The sequence below is a fragment of the Odocoileus virginianus genome, chromosome 6, assembly GCF_023699985.2.
Source record: "Odocoileus virginianus isolate 20LAN1187 ecotype Illinois chromosome 6, Ovbor_1.2, whole genome shotgun sequence".
Lineage (NCBI taxonomy): Eukaryota > Metazoa > Chordata > Mammalia > Artiodactyla > Cervidae > Odocoileus > Odocoileus virginianus.
This window is the reverse complement of record NC_069679.1, coordinates 64,518,008-64,545,463: the sequence shown is the minus strand read 5'-3', so window position 1 is coordinate 64,545,463 and position 27,456 is coordinate 64,518,008. Positions and strand designations below refer to the sequence as shown.

General features: G+C 43.1%; 1 protein-coding gene across 2 annotated transcripts in view; it reads right to left on the bottom strand.

Moving 5' to 3' along the window:
* FNTB (farnesyltransferase, CAAX box, subunit beta) overlaps positions 1-27,456 on the bottom strand; it is an 86,494-nt gene that overhangs the window by 39,666 nt on the left and 19,372 nt on the right. For both annotated transcript variants that reach the window (XM_020879193.2, XM_070469486.1), the window contains exons 2-4: positions 10,557-10,621; positions 3,005-3,077; positions 443-534 (exon numbers count right to left, since the gene is read on the bottom strand). In XM_020879193.2, coding sequence (XP_020734852.1) covers positions 443-534; positions 3,005-3,077; positions 10,557-10,621 — 230 coding nt within the window. The remainder of the gene's footprint in view (positions 1-442; positions 535-3,004; positions 3,078-10,556; positions 10,622-27,456) is intronic.

The following is a 27,456-nucleotide window of genomic DNA, read 5'->3' as shown; positions in this document are numbered from 1 at the left end:
CATCCCCCAGGCATTGGTGAGGAGGAACTTCTGGGCAGGTATTTACGGAGAGCAAAGGCATTTTTGTCCACTGGGTTGCCACACGCATCCCCACAGAAGCTATTCAAATGTATACTGTACTTTCTGGAAAAATCAGGTTTCTACGGCATTGATGAAGACTCTTCTCAAAGACCAGAGCAAGAGCCCAGAGAAAAGGCCACAGAAGAAACAGAATCCTTCTCTTGGAAGTTCAAAGTCTTATTCTACCCACGAGCACACAACAGGCTTCTGAAGTGGAGGAGTTTCAGGAAGTTACTGGAGGTCAAGAGAAGGGCAATGATTTTCTTTGCAGCACCCTTGTGTTTTTCATTCAAAATAAATAAAACAGAAACTGAACAAAAAGAACCCCTGAACTCAAACCCAATTTCAGGGGACACCCGGGGTGCCCCAAAGCCAGACTCACTCTGTGGCCACCATCTGGGGGATGGGCTCATCCAGGAGTTCCAGGCTATGCAGGATCCAGTAGCAGAGCCATGGGCGGCTGGCATCCAGACACTGTGAAAGGAGCAGGGCAGAAAACACACCCCTTATTCAGAATCGTTCCAAGACCCTGCTGACAAGGCGACATCTGTCTCCCTCCCAGCCGCCTGGCAAGGAGAAGGGCCACCTCAGAGGGATGAAGGACACTCTTCCTGGAGGCCTTAGCCCAGAGCTGAAGTGACCATATGTGAGCAAAGGACAACAGACAAAGGGGTTTAACCTGAACCCAATGGGTTCTTCCCTGGCAGGCACTGAAAGAAGCCAAGCAGAGGACTTCTCACACGGCAGAAACTCAAGCGCCACTGTTTTCTCGGTGTAGACCCAAGGAGAGCCACAATTACAGGGAAGGATTTCCTACGTTAACTGGTTTATTGATATAACAAATATTTAACAAGTGTCTCCTCATGCCCGGCACTAGTGGCACAAGAATGAATAAAATTCAGTTCCCTCTCTTGAGGTGCTTGGGTTAGAATGTGTGCGGTTATCTGCAGAGGAGGAGGGTATTAGACAGACACGGAAGTACAAGTGTCTTTCTGGAATAAGGCAGAACAAAACAAGTACCTACACAGAGCTAGGTAAATGCTATAATGGACACATGGAAGAAACTGGCTAATTCTGCCTGAGCAGCTGGAAAATGTTTCCAAAGGTGACCTGTGAACAGGTCTTGATCTTAATTCAAGCCATAAATATTCAAGCATTCAAGCCTAGGCGGGCTGGTAGCATTATTGCCCCAGTTTTATAAATCTGAAGTGTATAAGTGAGATCCAAAGAGATGAACTTTTTCCAGATGACAAAGACAGTAAATCCAGGTTTCTAAAATCCCGGTTTCTAGAGACAAGAGGTTTCTAGAGACAAGAATCCAGGTTTCTAGACTCTCGATCCAGTGCTCTTTTCATTGGCCTAAGCTGCCCTCTTCATAAACACACACATAAATATGCTTGCTCACCACCTAAGGGCAGCTGGTGTGCAGACAAGAAGATGTTGCTGTGGGTTTCAGTGCTAGCTCCTTCTCTCATTAGCTACGTGGTGGTGGTGGTTTAGTCACTAGGTCATGTCCAACTCTTTCTGATGCCCATGGACTATAGCCTGCCAGGCTCCTCTATCCATGGGATTCCCAGGTAAGAACACTGGAGTGGGTTGCCATTTCCTTCTCCAAGGCATATTCCTGACCCAGGTAACGAACCCACGTCTCCTGCGTGGCAGGTGGATTCTTTACCACTGAGTCCCTTGGGAAGCCCCTCACTAGCTATATGCCTTTGAGAAAATTAATTAATTAATCTTGCTAAGCCTATTTCCTAATCTAGAAAAAGATACTTACCTACCTCCTGGACTAGCTGTGAGGATTAAATGAGACAATGAATGACAACTTTTAGCACACTATTCGGTGAACTGTTAGCTGTCATGGTATTAACTGTATCAGGACTGACCTGACCCTAACCATCGAGGATTGATTACTGAAAGTCCACAGGCCAGATGTAGCCCGGGGATGTGTTCTGTTTGTTCCCTGCAGTGTTTTGTTTGTTTAATTAGATTTAGTTGTAACAGCTACAAGTTGAGAGATCCATAGAGAAATCTGAATTTCTGGCTTCATTTGAAAGAACAAGAAGAGATCTGGCAATCCTGGGTCTGCAATGCTGTTTGACAGCAACTGGCAGGAACAGAGTAAAAACATGGCCCTCTGGTTTGCCTCAGTTCTGCTCCCCCCACCATCACCCACCACCACAACCAAGCCCACATCGCTGGTTTATGCCACCTGCTTGAGTCTATAGGCCCAAATCCCTACCATAAATAATCAAATGTGGCCCAAATAAAAAGCAAGTTAAGAGCAGAGTTGCTCTGCGGAAAGTGGGGCAGGAAGACTGCAGCCTCTGGTTCACATTTACCCTCTGCCTGTCACTCAGCCCCTAGTCCCAGCACCCTTGCCCTCCACCTCGGCTGCCCTCCTCCAAGCCCCTTCATGGACCCCGAGGGCTCTAAGGAATATTGACTTAAAATCCACTTCATGTCTGGGCATTTTTACCCAGACATGGTAAAAATTGTAGAGTACTCTCTGGGACTTATATACTGGTGCTTTGGCCAGTAGAGAAATTAGATCTGCTTACAGGACAATGGGGTGAAGATAAACAGGTGAGGATATCTAGACTGCCTTTGAGCTAATGGTCAAAGAGCGCCTAGAAGAATGCCCATGAACCCCCCTCAGCCACGATGTGGGTGGAAGGAAGTCCCCCCGCCCCGAGCTGGGGGCTCCAGTAGCTCTGAGCTGGGAGAGACTAGAGGAGCTCCAGTTCTGTCCTTTCAAAAGTAGGCATCCCAGCTCTGTGGGGCCAGGCAGCTGTGCACCCAGATCATACCAGAGCCACGGGGACAGTGAGTGAATCTGCAACAGGTCAAGCTCATACATGCCTTTTACATCCCAACAGAAAAAAAGAAAAGAAAGATTAAGGCTGATAATCTGGAAGAGAGAGCTCCTGGGCGAGGCGTTTACCTCATAGGCATCTGTCAGCTGTCGGAGGCCTCTTTTCAGATAATGGAAGTGCTTCTCTCTCTGCAAAATAAGCCTGGAAAGACAAAGAGCTTTAGTAAAACTACTCTCACAGCTCCTGCTTCCCCCACTACAGAACACACGTGTACACATGGGCACACCCACACACTCACACACGCACTCTCACCTTCTGGTCACCTCCCCACAGTAAATGAGTAGAAAACAGCAACGTGTTCGGCTCCCCGGGGCACCTACACCGGAGAAAAGAGGCCAGCCTCCGAATGCCCCTCAAGTGTCTGGAAATAATGCTGACGAATGTTTGAGGGGACCCTCTCCCTTGGGGCTGGTAGCTTTGGGCGAGAAACGCCACCAAAAGCACACTTAGCCAGGCAGAAGAAACTACCCAGGAGGCTCGTCCAGGGTCCAGCTGAGAACAGATACGTTGTGGCGCCCCATCCTGAGCCTCGCCATGTCCCTGACTTGGTTCACCTCTATCATTCCAGTCATTTCTTCTGGGCTCACTTCTCTGAAGTCTGAGGTTTGTACTCTGCCTGCCCCTCACTCAGCCATCTGTTACTGTGCTATGCTGTGTTAAGTCATTTCAGTCGTGTCCGACTCTGTGAGCCTATGAACCACAGTCCACCAGCTCCTCTGTCCATGGGATTCTCCAAGCATGAATACTGGAGTGGGTTGCCATGCCCTCCTCCAGGGGATCTTCCCGACCCAGGGATCAAACTCGCGTCTCTCATGTCTCCTGCATTGCCGGGCAGGTTCTTTACCACTAGCACACCTGGGAAGCCCTCGGTCTATTATCCCCTCCCCCACATCCCACCTCCACGTGCTGCCCCACAGTCCTAGCTGGAGGATCATGTCTGTATGCTGCAGCCAGCCGCTCTCCTTGGCCCTGATGTCAGCAGCACTGGCTCTAAGATGGACTGTGTCCGCCGTGACCACCTGCACAGGCAGGCAAAGGGCGGAGTGGGGGGTTGTTTTTTGCTGGGTCTTACAGAAGGGGTCTGTCTGTGTGGTTACAGAAGGAAAGAAAAAAGCAAAGAATTTGAGACATTCACTGTGCTTGCTGATTCCAGAAAAGAAACGAAAGAAGAAGCATTCTCTTCCCTAGGTATTCAATTCAACAATTGTTTATTGAACTCCCACGGTACTAAGCACAGAATAAGTAGTCTTTACTTCAAAAAGGCTTCCAGTTCAGTACTGGAAATGAGATAAGGACATAAGTGGTTACAAGATGATGAAAAAAATGGGTAGGTTTCATAAAGAAAAAACATTTAAAATGTTACTGAGGCTCTAAAGTGGTTGGGGTAGGCATCTCATTCATAAAGAAATGAACAGGGCAGGCTGCGTGAACAGCTGGAACTTGAGGTGGGGGCCCTGGAAGAAGGAGAATGTTTTTACAGGTAGAGGAGAAGAGGAGGTGAGGCGATGGTGGGAAGATCATCAGTTCAGCCAGAAGGAAGAGAAACAAAAGGAACCAAACCAGGGCCATCCAAGAGAACTTTTAGTGATGATGGAAGAGTCTTTGTCTGTACTGTCTAATAGGTAGCAACAAGTCACATGTGGGTACTGAGCACTTGCAATGTGGCTACTGTAACTGAGCAACTAAATTTTAAACTTTATTAATAATTTTAGTTAATTTACATTTAAATGGCTACAAGCAGCTAACAGCTTTACTACATCCTACAGATGAGTATAAAGCATGCAGGGGGAGTGACAAGTTGGGGACTTGGCCTGGCTGTTAGGAATGAAAGAGGAATGGTCAAGAAGGGGTCTGGGATGCCAGATGAGAAATTTAACTCAATTTAACACTCAAAAGGAACCTGCAGTAACATGGGGAGACTTGGAGGACATTGTGCTAAGTGGAATAAGTCAGACAAAAAGAATACTGCACAATCTCACTTGTATGTGACACTCTAGGGCTTCCACCAAAAAAAAAAAAAGCTGTGAGCTCATGGATACAGAAGACAGACTGGGAGCTGCCTAAGGTGGGAGGCGGAAGGGGAGGGCAGTGATATGGGTGACGGGGGTCAAAAGGTACAAAGTTCCAGTTACAAAATGAGTAAGTCATGAAGATGTAATGTGCGGCATGGTGACCTTAGTTATAACACTGCATTGTGTTATGTGGCAGCCTGAATGGGAGGTGAGTCTGGGGGAGAATGGATACATGTGGATGGACAGCTGAGTTGCTCTGCTTTGCACCTGAAACTATCACTACTTGTTAATCAGCTATACTCCAATATAAGGTAAAGTGTTTTTTAATTTAAATAATACTACTGCATTGGATATGAAAGTAGCTACCAGAGAGGATGCTGAAACTTCTCATCATAAGAAAAAGAATGTGTGAGTATATATAGTGCTGAGTGGGCTTCCCTGGTGGCTCAGATGATTAAGAATCTGCCTGCAATGCAGGAGACATGGGTTCAATCCTTGGGTCAGGAAGATCAAGAAGGAAATGGCTACCCACTCCAGTATTCTTGCCTGGAGAATTTCATGGACAGAGGAGCCTGGTGGGCTACAGTCCATGGGGTTGCAAAGAGTCGGACATAACTGAGTGACTTTCACTTTCACATGGTGCTGAATGTTAATTGGACTTATTGTGGTGACCGCACTGCAGCATATACAAATACTGAATCATTATGCTGCACACCTGAAATGAATATAATGTTGTCAGTTATACCTCAATTAAAAAAAACTGGCATAAGAAAACTGAGGATTTTCAGCTGAGAAAAAATAACTAGAATCATGGCTTTAGAAAAATTATCTGACTCCACTACAGATTCGGTATGTGTTTACAAACTAGACTGATGAAAGCACTAAGTGGGAAAATAGATGAAGCAGGAAGACAGAGTAAGACCCTGTTAAGAGTCAGCCAGGGGGTGGGGGGTGGGAGCTAGGTTCAAAAGGGAGGGGACATATGGATGCCTATGTCTGATTCACACTGTTCTACAGCAGAAATCAACACAACGTTGTAGAGCAATTAGCCTCCAATTAAATTTTAAAACAAACAAACAAAAAAGAATCAACCAGGTGGGAAGAACTTAGTTCCTCCACAGTGTCCAGGAAAGGCTGACTGTTCAAAGCACTCGGATTTTATTCAAGTGAGGATGTCAGTTAAACCACTGGAAACACGTGTGGGACTCTGCAGAGGGATCCAGGGGACACAGATGAACTGGGAGTCATTTACCTGCACACAGATGACAGCTGAAGCTGCAGAAGCAGAAGACAGGGCAGAGAGAAACGTTTAAAGGCAGAGCCGAGGGAAGACGACATCTTTAAGGGCTTGGAGGACAAGGAGCCAGAGGAGAGAAGTAAAGGGCAGCACGCGCAGGGGAGGGACCGAGGCAGGGTCGCGTCACAGGCAGAGCGGGCGGAGAGCGTTTCATGGAGGTGTGGACATGTCACCGTGGCGGGGGCTGCGGTGAGACTGAGGAGAGGACACCCTACAGAGCGGCTGGTAAACGTCAAGAGAGTCCGGGGGGTGGAGAGGGCAGATTCCAGATCGTACAGAAGAAACTCGATTTCTTTTTTCAAGGAGATCCAGGGTGAGAGGTGGGGTTTAAAGCACTGGCAGTGTAATCAGGTGAGGATGTCAGGAGGAGAGGTAAGGTAAGCCTAACAATAATGAATAAGGCTCCATTCTCAGAAGCAATGGGAGAGTGTGAAGCCAGACACAGGAGGCTGAAGTAGGGAATAGAGATGCCAAGGAAGCATGTGGGATGCCTCAGTTTTCTCATGGATGAAGACACAAGACCATGGGAGAGTGTGGGATGGTCATCGTGGGGAATGTGTTAGGAAATCTACCCAAGACAAATACGGAATAATAAACAGGAGTGGAGGCCCAGCTGAAGCTGAGGAATATGAACTTCTGATGAAGCCACGCAAAAGGCACTGATGAATAATTTTTCTTGGCAGTCCTGCTAGGACCCTTTAGCAGAAGCAGCAACAATGCCCTGGTGAGGGCTGGCGATCCGGGAAGAGTGGAAAGGCAGAGGTGGGAGGGAATGGAATGAGGCCGGCACACTGCTGACAGAGCTCATCACGCAGGTATGGCCAGGATGGGTGTGGTGGACAAGAAAAACCAGGAGAGTGCAAGAGACCATTAACAGAGCAGGTGGGGACTCACTAGAGAACTGATGGGAGAATTAGAGGCCCAAGCCAGGTGAAGGCAAGCCCAGAATTTGCTCCCAGCAGGACCAGGTCCTAGGTCAGCCTCACTCACTCTGTTCCCAGAGCCTGGCAGGGCCTGACCCCCTAGAAACTGTTTCCAGATGGGTGAAGGAACGAATGACTTTCAGTGAACATGGGAGACTGAAGGAGAGCAAACACACTCCCTCCCCCTAAACCTGGACCATCCCTGAGCATCTGTTTGTGACAGATGAGAGAAAAGGGATTCGGTCCCTTTTCTGGGGAGGGTTTTGAACCCACTAAAGTCAGTGGCTTCTCCGGTCAAAAAGTACACTTCTGGCACGTAAGTAATAAGTCATTCAAAGGAGGGTGGGAGGGAAGATGAACTTAACTTGTAAGGACCCTGGATAGAACAACAGTGTGAAGGACCACATCTTCTAACTGCTCAGGATTTGGGAAATGCTAAAGCAGCATCACACATAGAAAAGGCAGAAAACATGGAAGCTGAGCAGATGCCCATGTGAGAACTGCTTTGAGAGCTTAACCCAGAGTGTTCTGGCTTCAGAAACACTGCCAACACTTAGCCTTCAGCACTCTGTTAGCATTACCAATTATTTCCCCCTTCCAAGGAGCAGCAAGCTACATCCCCGCCACCACCCCCCGCAAAAAAAATTGGGTTTTTTTCTAGTTTCTCTTTTTTTTTTTTTTTTTGCCATGACACATGGCTTGATTGATCTCAGTTCTCAGAGCAGGGATTGAACCTGGGTTACTGGATTATAGCAGTGGAAGCCCAGAATCCTAACCACTAGGTCGTCATGGAACTCCCTGACAAATGAAAAATTTTATGTGACTATGTGAGTGTGTGTGTGTGTGGTTCATGAATTTCAGGTTTGTTACTAGAGCTAATATATAATACATGGAAGAAAGTAAATCCGTAAGCATATGAAACAGTGAGAATGACTAACCAGAGGAAAGGAAAAATTAACTTTTATGGGAAAGCAGGAGGAGACAGACAAAACCAAAGCATGGTCCAAAGGCTTCTTGGGATGGACCACCTCACTCCAGAGAAGATGCATGTTTCACAGTCTGAGAGCAAGAAAAACTATTTCTGTGATGAGGAACAAATGGTAGGATGTAACAACATTCAGCTTCAGCCTTGAATTTCAGCCAAATCTTCTACTTGGCAGTGGCTCTGAAAGGCTGAATAGACGGATGCCTCCTCAGCATCATTCCTGACATCCCTGGACCAGGGCATGGTCAGTGGTCTCGGGAGTGTGAGTGTGTTTCTATCACATCCGATCAACATCATGACCTCAGAGACACAAATGAGCTATGTCACCTAGATTAATCACTAATATCTGAATGCTCACTTTAGCTAACAAGGAAGGTTTGTTCCTGCAATATAATACCAGAATTTTAAAATCTGACTGATGAAATGTTAAATATATTGTAATTGTGATAGTAATTTAAAATGCTGATTAAATTTTCATATTTCTTCTTATGTCCCGGAAGTTCATTCTACAGTGAAGATTTTTGGCTCCAGCCTTATATTGATAAGCTGATTTACATTCTCAGTTACTCACCCACAATGTGTAATGTCTCTAATATTAATTAGCATGCTGTGATATAAGATGCTAATTAGCATCCTTTAAAACACTCATTTTCATAGGCAACAATGATAAAATGGGAAATGTCAGATTCCTGAAATAAACCCAGAGCTCTGATGTATTCTATTTCCACAAAAGAGGAACGTTTTTTGTTTTCTACCCACATCTGACCTAAAGACCTAGGAATCAGGGATTTCCCTCCTTTACTGTCCTCCACTACCACTCCCCAAACACAGCTTCTTCTCAGATTATAAACTCCCATTCTCCCTCCCATCTCAGTGAGGATAAAAGGAAAGCCCAAGGCCTCTACTCTGATGGTGGGTGACAAGGGAATGTCAAATGATCAAAGGTCCTTTGGGGAACACAGAGGACATATGTCCACAGTGGACAGAGACTCAGAGAACAAGTGCAACTCTAACCACAAAACCCCCCTGAAGCCACCGTGCCCCACACCATTACCAAGTCCCACCACCTCCGGGAAAACAGCCTGTCCTGGCCAGAGGGCTCCTTCTCCCTGAGCTGTTTACATAAATGGTGTCATTTGCTAAGCTCCAGCTGCCACTCAAGACAAGATCAACAATTCATTTTCTGAGGTCGGGGCTTTGGGTTAATGCAGAGATTTAGGTTAGCAGTTTGGAAAAAGACTTCTCTGGTTAGCTGATGCTTTCCTTCTCCGGGGAAGGAAGATGAAGAGAATTTTTCCACCTAGCTTACCCTTTTTCTGACTCGGCGAATCAGAGTTTTCTAGCGAAACTTCTTTTTTAGGGAAATAGGGACAAAAAACATAGACACAAAGTTAACTGAGGCTAGAAATATTTGTAATGCTCCAGTAAGTAAAAGCACCCAGAGACTGACTTGCCAGGAGTCAGTGTGTGAGGAGGTGTCAGGAAGTCAGGAGATGTGAACAAGGTCAGGCCAGATTTTACACCAGTAAGCTTCCCAACCAGAGAGAACCAGCCAGCAGCCCAACTACTCTATGTTCAGAGACTGTCTAGGGAAAGTACTGTAACATCAAAATAAAACGATGAGCAAACACCATTTGAACTACTGATGAGGAAAGATTGCACAGCGTGGTTTCAGAGAAGCAATCTGTGATTAGAAGAGAAATGCCCTTATGAAATTCTAGTGTGATACATTACGAAACTGGGTGGGGTGGTGGGGGGGAGAGAGGAAATGAAGGTTCAAATTAATAAGTTTCTGTTTATAATCCCCCTTTTGGAATCTCTGCCTCAAAAGAGCTTAGAAGGCTTCAACTTGCTAAGCACCAAGGATAACAAAAGGCATTGTATTTCTCACTTAAAATGTGGCCCTGAGAATCTGCTGCACAGTCACCAACAAGGGCCAGGCTGGGAGAGGCTCAAACGTCCTACATTTTCCCAGTCAAGTCATAACATACACCAAAGTAATCCATCCTTTGCCATCCCCTTGACTCTATATCTGTTTCAAAGTGTTATATGAAAAAGAAAAACCTGAGAGTTCTGAACACCAGTGCAGAGGCTCAGAACCAAGCTGCAGGATCACAAGCTTTTCTCTCTCTCCATCCATCATCAGAGCTCAGAGTTCAGGCCCTGAGGGGGATCCCCATGTAACACCTGATGGCTCAGCTCAAGTGCACAGCTCCTCCAGTCGGTATTCTAATAGCGGCAGGAGCTGGGGTCAGGAGCATCTCCAGGGAGCCGCAAGGTGAGGAAACACCAGCCTCACAGCTGCAACACCCCGAGGTTGGCCAAGCTCAAGGAGGAAAGAAGAAAGGCTCCCACGGGAGATGGTATTTCCCAGATCCACTCAGACTGCTAACCACAGCTTACCTTGGTACAAGGTGGTTGAACTTGTAAGAACTGAAGACCTCTTGAATCTTTTCTTCTACTTTTGCCTGGTAAGGATGTAGCAGATGGGAGAGAGAAAACAAAAACAGGTAAGACTTTTATCAGCTTTTTGTTCCTCTTGCCACAAACGCCTACTGGCTAGAGTTCCTTGGTGTGGCTTGGTGCCTAACAGCAGGATATGACTGCGTGCAGGAGCTCTGCAGGATGACAGGTTTGGGACAAGGACAGAAAGAATGATCTGTATCACATTAACATCACAGCCCACTTCTCCAGTAAACTAACACACAATATCCAAACTAACGGCAGTTCTGGGGTTTGGCATCCCAACACCAGTTACTCGGAGATAAGGACAGATCCCTTTTGCTTGAAAGATCTGTTCTTGCCTGCTCTATGAAGTTGTTTAGGTGTTCGTTAACTGGTCATTCTCAAATATTCAATTTCTGCCAAGGGTCCTACTTCTTACTGTCAGATTTAATAATTTAAATACAGATTGAACAGTATTAAAATTCCTGAAGGGATTTACAAGAATACCGATCATGTGGCTAACAAACACATGAAAAGATGCTCAACATCACTCATTATCAGAGAAATGCAAATCAAAACCACAATGAGGTACCATTATACGCCAGTCAGGATGGCTGCTATCCAAAAGTCTACAAGCAATAAATGCTGGAGAGGGTGTGGAGAAAAAGGAACCCTCTTACACTGTTGGTGGGAATGCAAATTAGTACAGCCACTATGGAAAACAGTGTGGAGATTTCTTAAAAAGCTGGAAATAGAACTGCCATATGACCCAGCAATCCCACTTCTGGGCATACACACCGAGGAAACCAGATCTGAAAGAGACACATGCACCCCAATGTTCATCGCAGCACTGTTTATAATAGCCAGGACATGGAAGCAACCTAGATGCCCATTAGCAGACGAATGGATGAGGAAGCTGTGGTACATATACATCATGGAATATTACTCAGCCATTAAAAAGAATTCATTTGAATCAGTTCTAAAGAGATGGATGAAACTGGAGCCCATTATACAGAGCGAAGTAAGCCAGAAAGATAAAGACCATTACAGTATACTAACACATATATATGGAATTTAGAAAGATGGTAACGATAACCCTATATGCAAAACAGAAAAAGAGACTCAGATGTATAGAACAGACTTGTGGACTCTGGGAGAAGGCGAGGGTGGGATGTTTCAAGAGAACAGCATCGAAACATGTATATTATCTAGGGTGAAACAGATCACCAGCCCAGGTTGGATGCATGAGACAAGTGCTCGGGTCTGGTGCACTGGGAAGACCCAGAGGGATTGGGTGGAGAGGGAGGTGGGAGGGGGGACCTGGATGGGGAATACATGTAAATCCATGGCTAATTCATTTCAATGTATGACAAAAACCACTGCAATGATGTAATTAGCCTCCAACTAATAAAAATAAATGGAAAAAAAAAAAAAGAATATCGATCATGGAAACACCAAAGAAACAGCACATCTGGTCATTAGACCTGTGTCACACACCAAATCCACAGTCCCATAAAACGTAGACTCTCAGAAAGTCAAGTCACAAAGGAAATGAGATGGCTACTGTCCTCTGAAGACCACACCATGATGTGGTCACCAGCTCAGCTTCTATTAGGAAAGAGCACAGTAGTGCAGGAGTGGACTGGCCAGCAGGACACAGGGATTCACCTTCACAGCCATCCTTGCTTTGTGATTAGCTGTGTTTGATCAGCCAGTCCTTGCTGGGATTACAAGATAGGTAATGTCCTCTCGTTGTTGTTGTTGTTCAGTTACTAAGTCATGTCCAACTCTTTGCGACCCCACGGACTGCAGCACTCCAGGTTTCCCTGTCCTTCACTACCGCCCGCAATTTGCTCAAATTCATGTCCATTGAGTCAGCGATGCTATCTAACCATCTTGGGAAATATAAAAAGTGCATTTATTTCATATTTCTGAAACACCCACTGAGTTAGAGCTTCCAGCTCCTTTGACAAGTGTGCAAGAATCAAGATGAGGGGGGCAGTGATGTGTATCAGCTAAAATGGCAGCCAATCTAAAATTCATTTATATTTGGCTTCAGGATATGCTTTGGTATTTGCCTTTGAACATGAGTTTGAGGGACTGTCTGGCTAAGAATTTACAATACTTCAAAAAACAGACTGAAGTCACTGTGAGATTGTCTCATGAGGAATAAGAAAGTTGTCCCCGACTCCTCAGGATTCTTTCTCCCTGCCAGACACCGATATGGGACTAATGCAAAGCACCAGACTCGGTAGAACACAGACTGCATTGTCAGTCATGCCTTCCTTGGTATATGCTGAACAAGATTAAAAAAAAAAAAAAAGGAAAGAAAGAAACATATGTCAGTAAGATCATTAAATAAAAAGATTTGTGCACCATATACTGGGGGGTTATTGTTTTGTTTTTCTATAATATACTGCTATAGTTCAAGTGAATTGATGAATTCTGAATAAAATAAAAAGCAAGTAGGAGGAAAACTCACTTCCTGTGCCTAAACACAAGTCAATTCACATCCATATGACTTAATAATATTCCGAGGCTAATAGATGAGCATTCTAATTGACACTTAAGACCCCCAGGAGGCAAAGCTTCCAGCCAAGAACTTCTTAGGGAAGTCCCACCATCAGTCACCATTTGGGCAACATAAGCAGCCAGGAACCAGGTGACGAAAACCGAGGTTTATTTCTAAAGTAAGAGACCTGACAGAAACACAGGTATGTCATACCTGCAAAGAAGAAAATGCTTAAACCATTCCCAACATAGTCTCATTTCTCTTCTGGTTGCCTAATTACCCCTTCTTCAGAATGAACAAGTGATAGTCCAATGAAGTTAGTAACTGACCTGTGTCTGAAAATATCTGTTATAAATTCTAATAAATACCAGAGTATTTCAGATAAGCCGTTCATGATAATGAACAAATAATTCACTTTATTTACTCTTAACAATGGGTACATTTTTTCAACAGTTTTATCAAGATATAATTCACATACCACTTAATTCACCCATTTAAAGTGTATTATTCAGAGGTTTATAGTATATTCAGAGAGTTGTGTATCATGACCATAATCAATTTTAGAACACTTTCACTACTCCAAAAAGAAACCCTGCACCCCTAAGCAATCAACCCCAATCCTCCCAGCCCCTGTCAATCACTAATCTACTTTCTTTCACTATCCATTTGGGTATTCTGAATATTTTATATAAATGGAATCAGTTGATGGGCATTTAAGTTGCTTCTACTTTTTGGCTATTATGAATAATGCTGCTATGAATATTCTTGTCCAAGTTTTTGGATGGATATATGTTTTCATATGTATATACCTAGTGAAACTTTCCAGGTGGCGCTAGCGGTAAAGAACCTCCCTGCGAATATAGGAGACATAAGAGATACGCATTCAGTCCCTGGGTTGGGAAGATCCCCTGGAGTATGAACCGGAAACCCACTGCAGTATTCTTGCCTGGAGAATCCCATGGATGGAGGAGCCTGGTCGGCCATAGTCCATAGGGTCACAAAGAGTCAGACACAGTGAAGTGACTTAGCATGCATGTACGCATGAAACTGAGAAGCATCCTGCGAGGCTCCTGGGCACAGGAGCCTTTCTGTGCCAGCAGCCCTTACCCATGCCTTGTTTGTAGGGAACAGACACCAGCCTCCATGATCTTCCCTGATTTCCAAAGGGCAGATTCAAACAGTTGCTAATCAGGGAAGGGAGGGGACTCGGAGACAGGGGAGGGTTAGCCAGGAAACACAGTGCAGCCTTAGGGCAGGGTCCTGGTGCTATCTCAGTTCAATAACTCAGTCATGTCCGACTCTTTGCAACCCCATGAACTGCAACACGCCAGGCTTCCCTGGCCTGCACCAACTCCTGGAGCTTGCTCAAACTCATGTCAATTGAGTTGGTGATGCCATCCAACCATCTCATCTTCTGTCATCCCCTTCTCCTCCTGCCTTCAATCTTTCTCAGCATCAGGGTTTTTAACAAGGAGTTAGCTCTTCACATCAGGTGGCCAAAGGATTGGAGCTTCAGCTTCAGCATCAGTCCTTTCAGTGAATATTCTGGATTAATTTCCTTTAGGATTCACTGATCTCCTAGCTGAGAAGAGAAGCTAAAGGCAAAGGAGAAAAGAAAAGATATACCCATCTGAATGCAGAGTTCCAAAGAACAGCAAGGAGAGATAAGAAAGCCTTCCTCAGTGATCAATGCAAAGAAATAGAGGAAAACAACAGAATGGAAAAGACTAGAGAACTCTTCAAGAAAATTAGAGATACCAAGGGAACATTTCAAGCAAAGATAGGCACAATAAAGGACAGGAACAGTATGGACCTAACAGAAGGAGAAGACATTAAGAAAAGGTGGCAAGAATACACAGAAGAACTATACAAAAAAGACTGTAATGATCCAGATAATGATGATGGTGTGATCACTCACCTAGAGCCAGACATCCTGGAGTCTGAAGTCAAGTAGGCCTTAGGAAGCAACACTATGAACAAAGCTAGTGGAGGTAATGGAATTCCAGCTGAGCTATTTCAAATCCTAAAAGATGATGCTGTGAAAGTGCTACACTCAATACGTCAGCAAATCTGGAAAACTCAGCAGTGGCCACAGAACTAGAAAAGGTCAGTTTTCATTCCAATCCCAAAGAAAGGCAATTCCAAAGAATGTTCAAACTACCACACAGTTGCACTCATCACACACACTAGCAAAGTAATTCTCAAAATTCTCCAAGCTGGCTTCATCAGTACATGAACTGAGAACTTCCAGATGTTCAAGCTGGATTTAGAAAAGGCAGAGGAACCAGAGATCAAATTGCCAACATTTGTTGGATCATAGAAAAAGCAGAGTTCAGGAAAAACTTCTACTTCTGCTTTATTGACTATACCAAAGCCTTTGACTGTGTGGATCACAACAAACTGTGGAAAATTCTGAAAGAGATGGGAATATCAGACCACCTCACCTGCCTCCTGAGAAACCTATATGCATGTCAAGAAGCAACAGTTAGAACTGGACATGGAACAACAGACTGGTTCCAAATTGGGAAAGGAGTACGTGAAGGCTGTATATTATCACCCTTCTTTTTTAACTTATATGCAGAGTACATCATGTAAAATGCCGGCCTGGATGAAGCACAAGCTGGAATCAAGATTGCTGGGAGAAACATCAATAACCTCAGATATGCAGATGACACCACCCTTATGGCAGAAAGCAAAGAGGAACTGAAGAGCCTCTTGATGAAAATGAAAGAGGAGAGTGAAAACCCTAGCTTAAAACTCACCATTCAAAAAACTAAGATCATGGCATCCAGTGCCATCACTTCATAGCAAACAGATGGGGAAACAATGGAAACAGTGAGAGACTTTATTTTCTTGGGTTCGAAAATCCCTGCAGATGGTGACTGCAGCCATGAAATTAAAAGACATTTGCTCCTTGCAAGAAAAGCTATGACCAACCTAAACAGCATATTAAAAAGCAGAGACATTACTTTGCCGACAAAGGTCCATCTAGTCAAAGCTATGGTTTTTCTAGTAGTCATGCATGGATGTGAGAGTTGGACAATAAAGAAAGCTGAGTGCTGAAGAACTGATGTTTTGAACTGTGGTGTTGGAGAAGACTCTTGAGAGTCCCTTGAACTGCAGGGAGATCAAACCAGTCAATCCTAAAGGAAATCAGTCCTGAAATTGGAAGGACTGATGCTGAAGCTGAAGCTCCAGTCTTTGGCCACCTGATATGAAGAACTGACTCATCTGAAAAGACCCTAATGTTGGGAAAGATTGAAGGCGGGAGGAGAAGGGGATGGCAGAGGATGAGACGGTTGGATGGCATCACCGACTCAATGGATATGAGTTTGAGCAAGCTCCAGGAGTTGGTGATGCACAGGGCAGCCTGGTGTGCTGCAGTCCATGGGGTCTCAAAGAGTCAGACATGACTGAGCTACTGAACTGAACTGAACCAACCTCCTTGCCATCCAAGGGACTCTCAAGAGTCTTCTCCAACACAATTTAAATGCATCAATTCTTTGTCACTCAACCTTTATGGCCCAACTCGCATATCCGTACATGACTTCTGGAAAAACCATAGCTTTGACTATATGGACCTTTGTCAGCAAAGTGATGTTTCTGCTTTTTACTACACTTTCCAGGTTTGTCATAGCTTTTCCAAGGACTAAGCATCTTTTAATGTCATGGCTGCAGTCACCCCAAGATCCACAGTGATTTTGGAGCTCAAGAGAATAAAATCCATTTCTACTGTTTCCACTTTTTCCCATCTATTTGCCATGAAGTGATGGCACCAGATGCCATGATCTTTTGAATGTTGAGTTTTAAACCAATTTTTTCACTCCCTTCTTTCACCCTCCTCAAGAGGCTCTTCAGTTCCTCTTCACTTGCTGCCATTAGAGTGTATCATCTACATTTCTGAGGTTGTTGATATTTGTCCCAGCAAACTTGATTCCAGCTTGTAATTCATCCAGACCAGCATTATTTTCTACTTCATCCAAAACTCTGCCTCTGAGATTCAATTTGGCCCTAGTACCCAGAGGCCAAGTTTTTGGCATCACTAGGAGTGGAACTGTTGGATCATATGATATATTAATGTGTAATCATTTGAGGAACTGCCAGACTTTTCTGCAGCAGTCATACCATTTTATATTCCATCAGCGGTATATGAGAATTCCAATTTCTTCATATCCTCAGCAACATGCTATTATGCGTTTTTTATCAAAGCCATCCCAGTGTTTGTAAAGCAATATCTCACTATAGTTTTGAATGCCTTTCCCTGATGGCTAATGATGTTGAGCATCTTTTTGCAGGCTTATTGGACACTTGAAGATATTGTTTGGAGAAATGTCTATTCAGATCTTTGTTCATTTTTTAAACTGGGTTATTTGTCTTTTATCAATGAACTGTAATAAATCTTTATGTATTCTAGATACAAGTTCCCTGTCCTACTCCCATTCTGTGGGTTGTTTTTAGGAACTAGTGTATTTTTTAAGAGAAAACAATCACTTAAAAGCACAAAGTATGATTTTTAGAGTACAACGTTTAAAATAGTACTAGCAATACGCATGCAGTTTTTTGAACAAATAGTAGTGGGTTCATACAGAAATTAAAAACTAGTCATCTGAGGATGAGAAAATGAAAGTAATCACCAAAGCATGCAAGTTCCTTTTCTGCTTCCCCTTCTCTGCATGTCATCTGCCAGTGTTATATAAATCTGAGTAATTTTGTCACTGGGAAGATATATGCATTCTTTCAATGTTCTGATTTGCATAGCAGAAGGAAAGGGAAAAAGCTAGTTGTATATAAAAGAGTTAACATAGCAGGCCTGAGACTGCTATCCTTAGGAAGGCCTCTTGAAAGGTAGACCCTCGCTGGAGTCTGGGAGCCTAGATCATACGAAGGTCCCCACCATTCCCAGAGCTGATAAGACTGGCTCACTGAGCCTAAACTGTATAAACAACGTAGTTAATGCTGAGCAGCTATTTTCCTTCTAGGAGCCTGGAATTATTCTAAAAAGAGGGTGCTGGTTTTTAGTGATCAGGCCCACTAAAAACCATGAGCAACAAGTCTTTAATGGGCTTCCCTGGTAGTTCTGCATGTGTGGTCACAGTTTGATACTGGAGAAATTAAACTCCTTCTCTGTGACTCCACTGGGACAGGACTCTTAGAAACTTGTCCTAATTTCCTGCAGACTTCATCCCATGAGCCTTCTCCCTTGGCTGATTTGCTTTCTACCCTTTTGCTATAATAAATCATCACCTTGAGTACAGTTATATTCTGACCACTCTGTATCTTTGTGAAAGCAGAAACGGAGAGGTCCCCAGAGAAAGAAAACCAGACATGACTTTCCTGACATAAAAGCCATTTTTGGCCTAAGCCATTCGGGGATCTAAGCCTGGCCACAATACTTGCCCTTGAACGGGTCTTAGTAATCAATGACCTTAAGAGAACAAAGAATGCAAAAACTATCGGGCAAGAAAAATAACAGCAGCAAAGATAACACATCAGTTGCGAAAATTTCTAGTTCTCTTTTAATAGTAAAGAATAGCTTAAGGTCGCAACCACCAGATCTACTGGACCCAAAAGGCTGACAATGCTGACCTTTACTGACCATTCTGATTTTAATCACCTAAAGCTTGGACTCAAGCCTCATCATGAATATCCAGGTACCCTAGCTTAAAACTTCCCCCGCTTTGCTGTTAAGGGAGACACTGCCTTGGGAAAGATTCCCCAGTGTTCTCCCTATTTGTAGTAATAAAGCTTTCCTGCTTCCAATCTTTGACTTGGCTGTGTCTTTTGGCTCAACATCCACCAAGAGGTAAACCCAGTTTTCAGGTAACATTAGTAGTGCTCAAAATTCTCCAAGCCAGGCTTCAACAACATGTGAACCGTGAACTTCCAGATGTTCAAGCTGGTTTTAGAAGAGGCAGAGGAACCAGAGATCAAATTGCGAACATCCACTGGATCACTGAAAAAGCAAGAGAGTTCGAGAAAAACATCTATTTCTGCTTCAGTGACTAGGCCAAAGCATTTGACTGTGTGGATCACAACAAACTGTGGAAAATTCTGAAAGAGATGGGAATACCAGACCACCTGACCTGCCTCTTGAGAAATCTGTATGCAGGTCAGGAAGCAACAGTTAGAACTGGACATGGAACAACAGACTGGTTCCAGATAGGGAAAGGCTGTATATTGTCACCCTGCTTATTTATGCAGAGTATATTATGAGTAACGCTGGGCTGGATGAAGCACAAGCTGGTATCAAGATTGCCGGGAGAAATACCAATAATCTCAGATATGCAGATGACACCACCCTTATGGCAGAGAGTGAAGAAGAACTAAAGAGCTTCTTGATGAAAGTGAAAGAGGAGAGTGAAAAAGTTGACTTAAAACTCACCATTCAGAAAACTAAGATCATGGCATCTGGTTCCATCACTTCATGGGAAATAGATGGGGAAACAGTGGCAGGCTTTATTTTTTGGGCTCCAAAATCACTGCAGACAGTGATTGCAGTCATGAAATTAAAAGACACTTACTCCTTGGAAGGAAAGTTATAACCAACCTAGACAGCATATTAAAAAGCAGAGATATTACTTTGCCGACAAAGGTCCCTCTAGTCAAAGCTATGGTCTTCCAGTAGTCATATATCGATGTGAGAGTTGGACTATAAAGAAAGCTGAGCGCTGAAGAATTGATGCTTTTGAACTGTGGTGTTGGAAAAGACTCTTGAGAGTCCCTTGGACTGCAAGGAGATCAAACCAGTCCACCCTAAAGGAAATCGATCCTGAATATTCATTGGAAGGACTGATGTTGAAGCTGAAACTCCAATACTTTGGCCACCTGGTGCGAAGAGCTGACTCATCTGAAAAGACCCTGATGCTAGGAAAGATTGAAGGCAGGAGAGAAGGGGACGACAGAGAATGAGATGGTTGGATGGCATCACTGACTCAATGGACATGAGTTTGAGTAAAATCCGGCAGTTGGTGATGGACAGGGAGAGCTGGTGTGCTGCAGTCCATGGGGTTGCAAAGAGTTGAACATGAATGAGTGACTGAACTGAACTGAACTGAACTGAACTAGTAGTGAATCAGTGAACCTAAGAGTGGTCTTGGGGGCCTCCAAACATTAGTAAAATTAGAAATTTAGCCTTTGAGACAGAATTAAGGGAAAAAGTCACATCAACTGCATGGTGTCTATAAAAGAGAATTATAATTAAATTCTTTTTTAAAATTTTATCAAAATTCTCACTTTAAATATAGGAGAATTGAGGGTAACTATTTAAAAAGAAAGTTACCTAAATCATGAAGAACTCTAACACTGTATAGCTCTCAAGTCAGAATTAAGAAGGAAGGGAATAAGGAAGAAAGGAAGATTCAGCTTCAATACAGAGATGCTAAAGCAAGTCCGCTTTCCCTGGCCTTTCATTTTATCTTTAATTTTGTCTTTCATTTCCATGTCTCCTTTTTATCTCAAAGCAAGAGACTACTCTGTTCTAGTTAATCTCTCCTTTCTGCAGGAGAGCCCCACAGGCAAGGCAGCTACCAACTGGATACAATACAAAAGGTTATTAACAGTACTACAATAAAAGATAATTTTCTCTTGTTTAAACAGCAAAAAGCCCATAGGTTCATTTCCCTTGAGCGCAAAGCACACAGTTTGTGAGCATGTTAATGAAAGTCATATGGCTCTCTTTGGAGGAGGATGACATCCGAAAGCATCTGTTTCAGAAACACTGCTACATGAAATGTTACAAGAAAGGTCATCAGAATTAGTCATCAGAAAATTTAGTGCCAAGGGATTAGCTCTTCAAAAATTTTAAACAACCTGAAATAAAGGATCTTTGATTGGCTCCAGATTCAAAACACACCAGAAAGATATAAAAAGAATCTTGAGAAATTGGGGAAACTGAAAAACAAATTTGAATATTAGATGGTATTAAAGAATTATTTTTAACCTTCTTAGTCAGTTCAGTCGCTCAGTTGTGTCTGACTCTTTGTGACCCCATGGACTACAGCACACCAGGCCTCCCTGTCCATCACCAACTCCCGGAGTTTACTCAAACTCATGTCCATTGAGTCAGTGATGCCATCCAACCATCTCATCCTCTGTCATCCCCTTCCCCTCCCACCTTCAATCTTTCCCAGCATCAGGGTCTTTTCAGATGAGTCAGTTCTTTGCATCAGATGACCAAAGTATTGGAGCTTCAGCTACAGCATCAGTCCTTCCAATGAATATTCAGGATCGATTTCCTTCAGGACCGACTGGTTTGATCTCCTTGGCAGTCCAAGGGACTCTCAAGAGTCTTTTTCTACACCACAGTTCAAAAGCATCAATTCTTTGACACTCAACTTTCTTTATAGTCCAACTCTCATATCCATACATATACTGGAAAAACCATAGTTTTGACTAGAGGGACCTTTGTCGGCAAAGAAATATCTCTGCTCTTTTATATGCTGTTTAGGTTGGTCATAGCTTTTCTTCCAAGGAGCAAGCGTCTTTTAATTTCATGGTTGCAGTCACCATCTGCAGGGATTCTGGAGCCCCCCAAAATAAAGTCTCTCATTGTTTCCCCATCTATTTGCCATGAAGTGATGGGACCACATGCTGTGATCTTAGTTTTCTGAATGGTGAGTTTTAAGCCAACTTTTTCACTCTCCTCTTTCACATTCATCAAGAAGCTCTTTATTTATTTTTTTTTAAGAAGCTCTTTGGTTCTTCACTTTCTGCCATAAGGGTGGTGTCATCTGCATATCTGAGATTATTGATATTTCTCCCAGCAATCTTGATTCCAGCTTGTGCTTCATCCAGCCCAGTATTTCTCATGATGTACTCTGCATATAAGTTAAATAAGCAAGGTGACAATATACACCCTTTCCCTATCTGGAACCAGTCTGTTGTTCCATGTCCAGTTCTAACTGTTGCTTCATGACCTGCATACAGATTTCTCAAGAGGCAGGTCAGGTGGTCTGGTATTCCCATCTCTTTCAGAATTTTCCACAGTTTGTTGTGATCCACACAGTCAAAGGCTTTGGCATAGTCATTGAAGCAGAAGTAGATGTTTTTCTGGAACTCTCTGCTTTTTCGATGATCCAATGGATGTTGGTAATTTGATCTTTGGTTCCTCTGCCTTTTCTAAATCCAGCTTGAACATCTGGAAGTTCACGGTTCATGTACTGTGGAAGCCTGGCTTGGAGAATTCTGAGCATTACTTTGCTAGCGTGTGCAATGAGTGCAACTGTGCGGGAGTTTGAACATTCTTTGGAATTGCCTTTCTTTGGGATTGGAATGAAAACTGACCTTTTCCAGTCCTGTGGCCACTGCTTCGTTTTCCAAATTTGCTGGCATTTTGAATGCAGCACTTTCACAGCATCATCTTGGATGTGAAATAGCTTAACTGGAATTCCATTACCTCCACTAGCTTTGTTCGTAGTCAGGCTTCCTAAGGCCCATTCGACTTCGCACTCCAGGATGTCTGGCTCTAGGTGAGTGATCATACCATTGTGATTATCTGATTATTAATCTTCTTAGGTGTGATTTTACTGTCTTTATGTAGAATGTTATTCTTAAGAGATGCATGCTTTATTGTTTAGTGGTTAAACTGTCAAAATAACTTCATCTTCTTTCAAAGATCCAGAGGCAAAAATAGTCATATACATACAGACTCATACATATGCAAACACACACACATACACACATATACCACTTAAACATACAGACACAACCCCCAAAGGAAAATTGTGTCCTGGCAGGATGATCTATTATTGGGTTATCTCTACTAGGTTATCTCTAGTCTAGTTGTGAGACTAGACTATCTCACAACTCTGTAGAGATAGAAGTTAGTTTGCAGAAAACTGACAGTGATGCAAATAATTTCTGTCCACAGAAATGCAAATTGTATCAGTAAAGTGCAACTATCACTCTATGACTATTGACCAGTTTTGAATCCATTTGCAAATCTCTTTCCGCATTCCTATCTGACTATAAAGGTATGGCATGTTGAGTTCTTACCTGAAGTACTGGGTTCATTCATGTGTCAAATAAAATCTTTGACATCTGCTCATTCTATATTTGTATGAGTCATGATCTTATCATCTTTTAAAATCTAACCCTGAACAGTTTATGGGGGTCGGGGAAATTAGGTGGAAGACAAACAACTATTATCAACTTTTCTGTATATTTGAAATTTTTTATAATAAAAAGTTATAAATTATTAAGAATCAAAACAAAACACTTAATATCAAGATTCTGGGCTTCCCAGTGGTATAAAGAACCCACCTGCCAATGCAGGAGACTGGGATTTGAGCCCTAGGTCAGGAAGATACCCTGGAAGAGGGCAAGGCAACCTACTCCAATATTCTTGCCTGGAGAATCTCATAAACAGTTGAGACTGGAGGACTATAATCCAAAGGGTGACAAAGAGTTGGACACAACTGAAGTGACTTAGCACCCACACACCAAGATTTTACCACAACTACTTTTTTGAAAAGTCAAATACATCTGTGCACACACACTGTACATGTATTTATATGTATAGTAGTTAAATAGATGTTGAAATCAATTAGAGACTGCTTCTGTCAATTTAGAAGCAAATATTCTACAATGTAACATTGGCAGAGACTCTACTGTTGTTCAGTCACTCAGAGGTGTCCAACTCTTTGCAACCCCATGGACTGCAGCACACCATGCTTCTCTGTCCTTCACTATCTCCCAGAGTTTGCTCAAACTAATGTCCACTGAGTCAGTGATGCCATCCAACCATCGCATTCTCTGCTGTCCCCTTTTCTTCCTGCCTTCAATTTTTCCCAGCATCAGGGTCTTTTCCAATAAGTCAGCTCTTCACATCGGGTGGCCAAAGTACTAGAGTTTCAGCTTCAGCATCAGTTCTTCCAATAAATATTCAGAGTTGATCCTCCAGGATTGACTGATTTGATCTCCTTGCTGTCCAAGAGACTCTACTTAATGAAACTTTAATTATGCTCCTCTGAATCCTCCTCCCAATCAGGCCTTGACTTTTGTACTTCTGTGTCCATCTTTGCAGTATGAAAATGCAAAAAGATAAGACACTGAAAGATGAACTCTCCAGGTCAGTAGGTGCCCGATATGCTACTGGAGATCAGCGGAGAAATAACCACAGAAAGAATGAAGAGACAGAGCCGAAGCAAAACCACCCAGTGGTGGATGTGACTGGCAATGGCAGTAAAGTCTGTAAAGAACAATATTGCTTGGGAACCTGGAATATTAGGTCCGTGAATCAAGGTAAATTGGAAGTGCTCAAATAGGAGGTAGCAAGAGTGAACATCAACATTTTAGGAATCAGTGAACTAAAATGGACTATAATGGGTGAATTTAACTCAGATGACCATTATATCTACTATTGTGGGCAGGAATCCCTTAGAAGAAATGGAGTAGCCATGATGGTCAACAAAAGAGTCCAAAAAGCAGTATTGGATGCAAATCTCAAAAACAACAGAATGATCTCTGTTCGTTTCCAAGGCAAACCATTCAATATCACAGTAATCCAAATCTATGCCCCAACCAATAATGCTGAAGAAGCTTAAGTTGAACATTCTATGAAGACCTAACACCCAAAAAAGATGTCCTTTTCATTATAGGGGACTGCAGTGCAAAAGTAGGAAGTCAAGAAACACCTGGAGTAACAGGCAAATTTGGCCTTGGAGTACAGAATGAAGCAGGGCAAAGGCTAACAGAGTTCTGCCAAGAGAACACACTGGTCATAGCAAACACCCTCTTCCAACAACACAAGAGAAGACTCTACACATGGACGGACATCACCAGATGTTCAATACCAAATTCAGATTGATTATATTCTTTGCAGCCAAAGATGGAGAGGCTCTACACAGTCAGCAAAAACAAGACTGGGAGCTGACTGTGGCTCAGATCATGAACTCCTTATTGCCAAATTCAGACTTAACTTAAAGAAAGTAAGGAAAACAAGTAGACCATTCAGGTATGACTTAAATCAAATCCCATATGATTATACATTGGACATGACAAACAAATTCAAGGGATTAGATCTGATAGACAGAGTGCCTGAAGAACTATGGATGGAGGTTTGTGACACTGTACAAGAGGCAGTGATCAAGATCATCCCCAAGAAAAAGCAAATGCAAAAAGGCAAAATGGTTGTCTGAGAAGGCCTTACAAATAGCTGAGAAAAGAAGAGAAGCTAAAGGCAAAGGAGAAAAGGAAAGATATTCCCATTTGAATGCAGAGCTCCAAAGAATAGCAAGGAGAGATAAGAAAGCCTTCCTCAGTGATCAATGCAAAGAAATAGAGGAAATTAATAGAATGGGAAAGACTAGAGAACTCTTCAAGAAAATTAGAGATACCAAGGGAACATCTGCTTTATTGACTATGCCAAAGTCTTTGACTGTGTGGATCATAATAAACTGTGGAAAATTCTGAAAGAGATGGGCATACCAGACCACCTGACCTGCCTCTTGAGAAACCTGTATGCAGGTCAGGAAGCAACAGTTAGAACTGGACATGGAACAACAGACTGGTTCCAAATTGAGAAAGGAGTACATGAAGGCTGTATATTGTCACCCTGCTTATTTAACTTGTATACAGAGTACATCATGAGAAATGCTGGGCTGGATGAAGCACAAGCTGGAATCAAGATTGCTGGGAGAAATATCAATAATCTCAGATATGCAGATGACACCACCCTTATGACAGAAAGTGAAGAAAAACTAAAGAGCTTCTTGATGAAAGTGAAAGAGGAGAGTGAAAAAGCTGGCTTAAAACTCACCATTCAGAAAATTAAGATTACAGCATCTGGTTCCATCACTTCATGGGAAATAGATGGGGAAACAGTGGAAACAGTGAGAGACTTTATTCTGGGGGGCTCCAAAACCCCTGCAGATGGTGACTGCAACCATAAAATTAAAAGAGGCTTGCTCCTTGGAAGAAAAGCTATGACCAGCCTAGACAGCATATTAAAAAGAGGAGACATTACTTTGCCGACAAAGGTCCCTCTAGTCAAAACTATGGTTTTTCCAGTACATGTATGGTTGTGAGAGTTGGACTATAAAAGAAGCTGAGTGCCAAAGAATTGATGCTTTTGAACTATGGTGTTGGAAAAGACTCTTGAGAGTCCCTTGGACTGCAAGGAGATCAAACCAGTCCACCCTAAAGGAAATCGATCCTGAATATTCATTGGAAGGACTGATGTTGAAGCTGAAACTCCAATACTTTGGCCACCAGATGCGAAGAGCTGACTCATCTGAAAAGACCCTGATGCTCGGAAAGATTGAGGGTAGGAGAACGGGACGACAGAGGATGAAATGGTTGGATGGCATCACCGACTCGATGACATGGGTTTGGGTGGACTCCAGGAGTTGGTGATGGACAGGGAGGCCTGGTGTGCTGTGGTTCATGGGGTCGCAAAGAGTCAGACATGACCGAGCGACTGAACTGAACTGAACTGAAGGGAACATTTGATGCAAAGATAGGCACAATAAAGGACAGAAATGGTATGGACCTAACATAAATAGAAGATATTAAGAAGATGTGGATAAAACTCCTAGAGGAGAACATAGGCAAAACACTCTCTGACATAAATCACAGCAAGATCCTCTATGACCCACCTCCAAGAATATTGGAAATAAAAGCAAAAATAAACAAATGGGACCTAATGAAACTTAAAAGCTTTGCACAACAAAGGAAACTATAAGCAAGGTGCAAAGACATCCTTCAGAATGGGAGAAAATAATAGCAAACGAAGCAACAAAGGATTAATCTCAAAAATATACAAGCAACTCCTGCAGCTCAATTCCAGAAAAATAAATGACCCAATCAAAAAATGGGCCAAAGATCTAAACATACATTTCTCCAAAGAAGACATACAGATAGCTAACAAACACATGAAAAGATGCTCAACATCACTCATTATCAGAGAAATGCAAATCAAAACCTCAATGAGGTATCATTACACGCCAGTCAGAATGGCTGCTATCCAAAAGTCTACAAGCAATAAATGCTGGAGAGGGTGTGGAGAAAAGGGAACCCTCTTACACTGTTGGTGGGAATACAAACTAGTACAGCCACTATGGAGAACAGTGTGGAGATTCCTTAAAAACTGGAAATAGAACTGCCATATGACCCAGGAATTCCACTCCTGGGCATACATACCGAGGAAACCAGAACTGAAAGAGATACGTGCACCCCAGTGTTCATCGCAGCACTGTTTATAATAGCCAGGACATGGAAGCAACCTAGATGCCCATCAGCAGACGAATGGGTAAGGAAGCTGTGGTACATATACACAATGGATATTACTCAGCCATTACAAAGAATACATTTGAATCAGTTCTAATGAGATGGATGAAACTGCAGCCC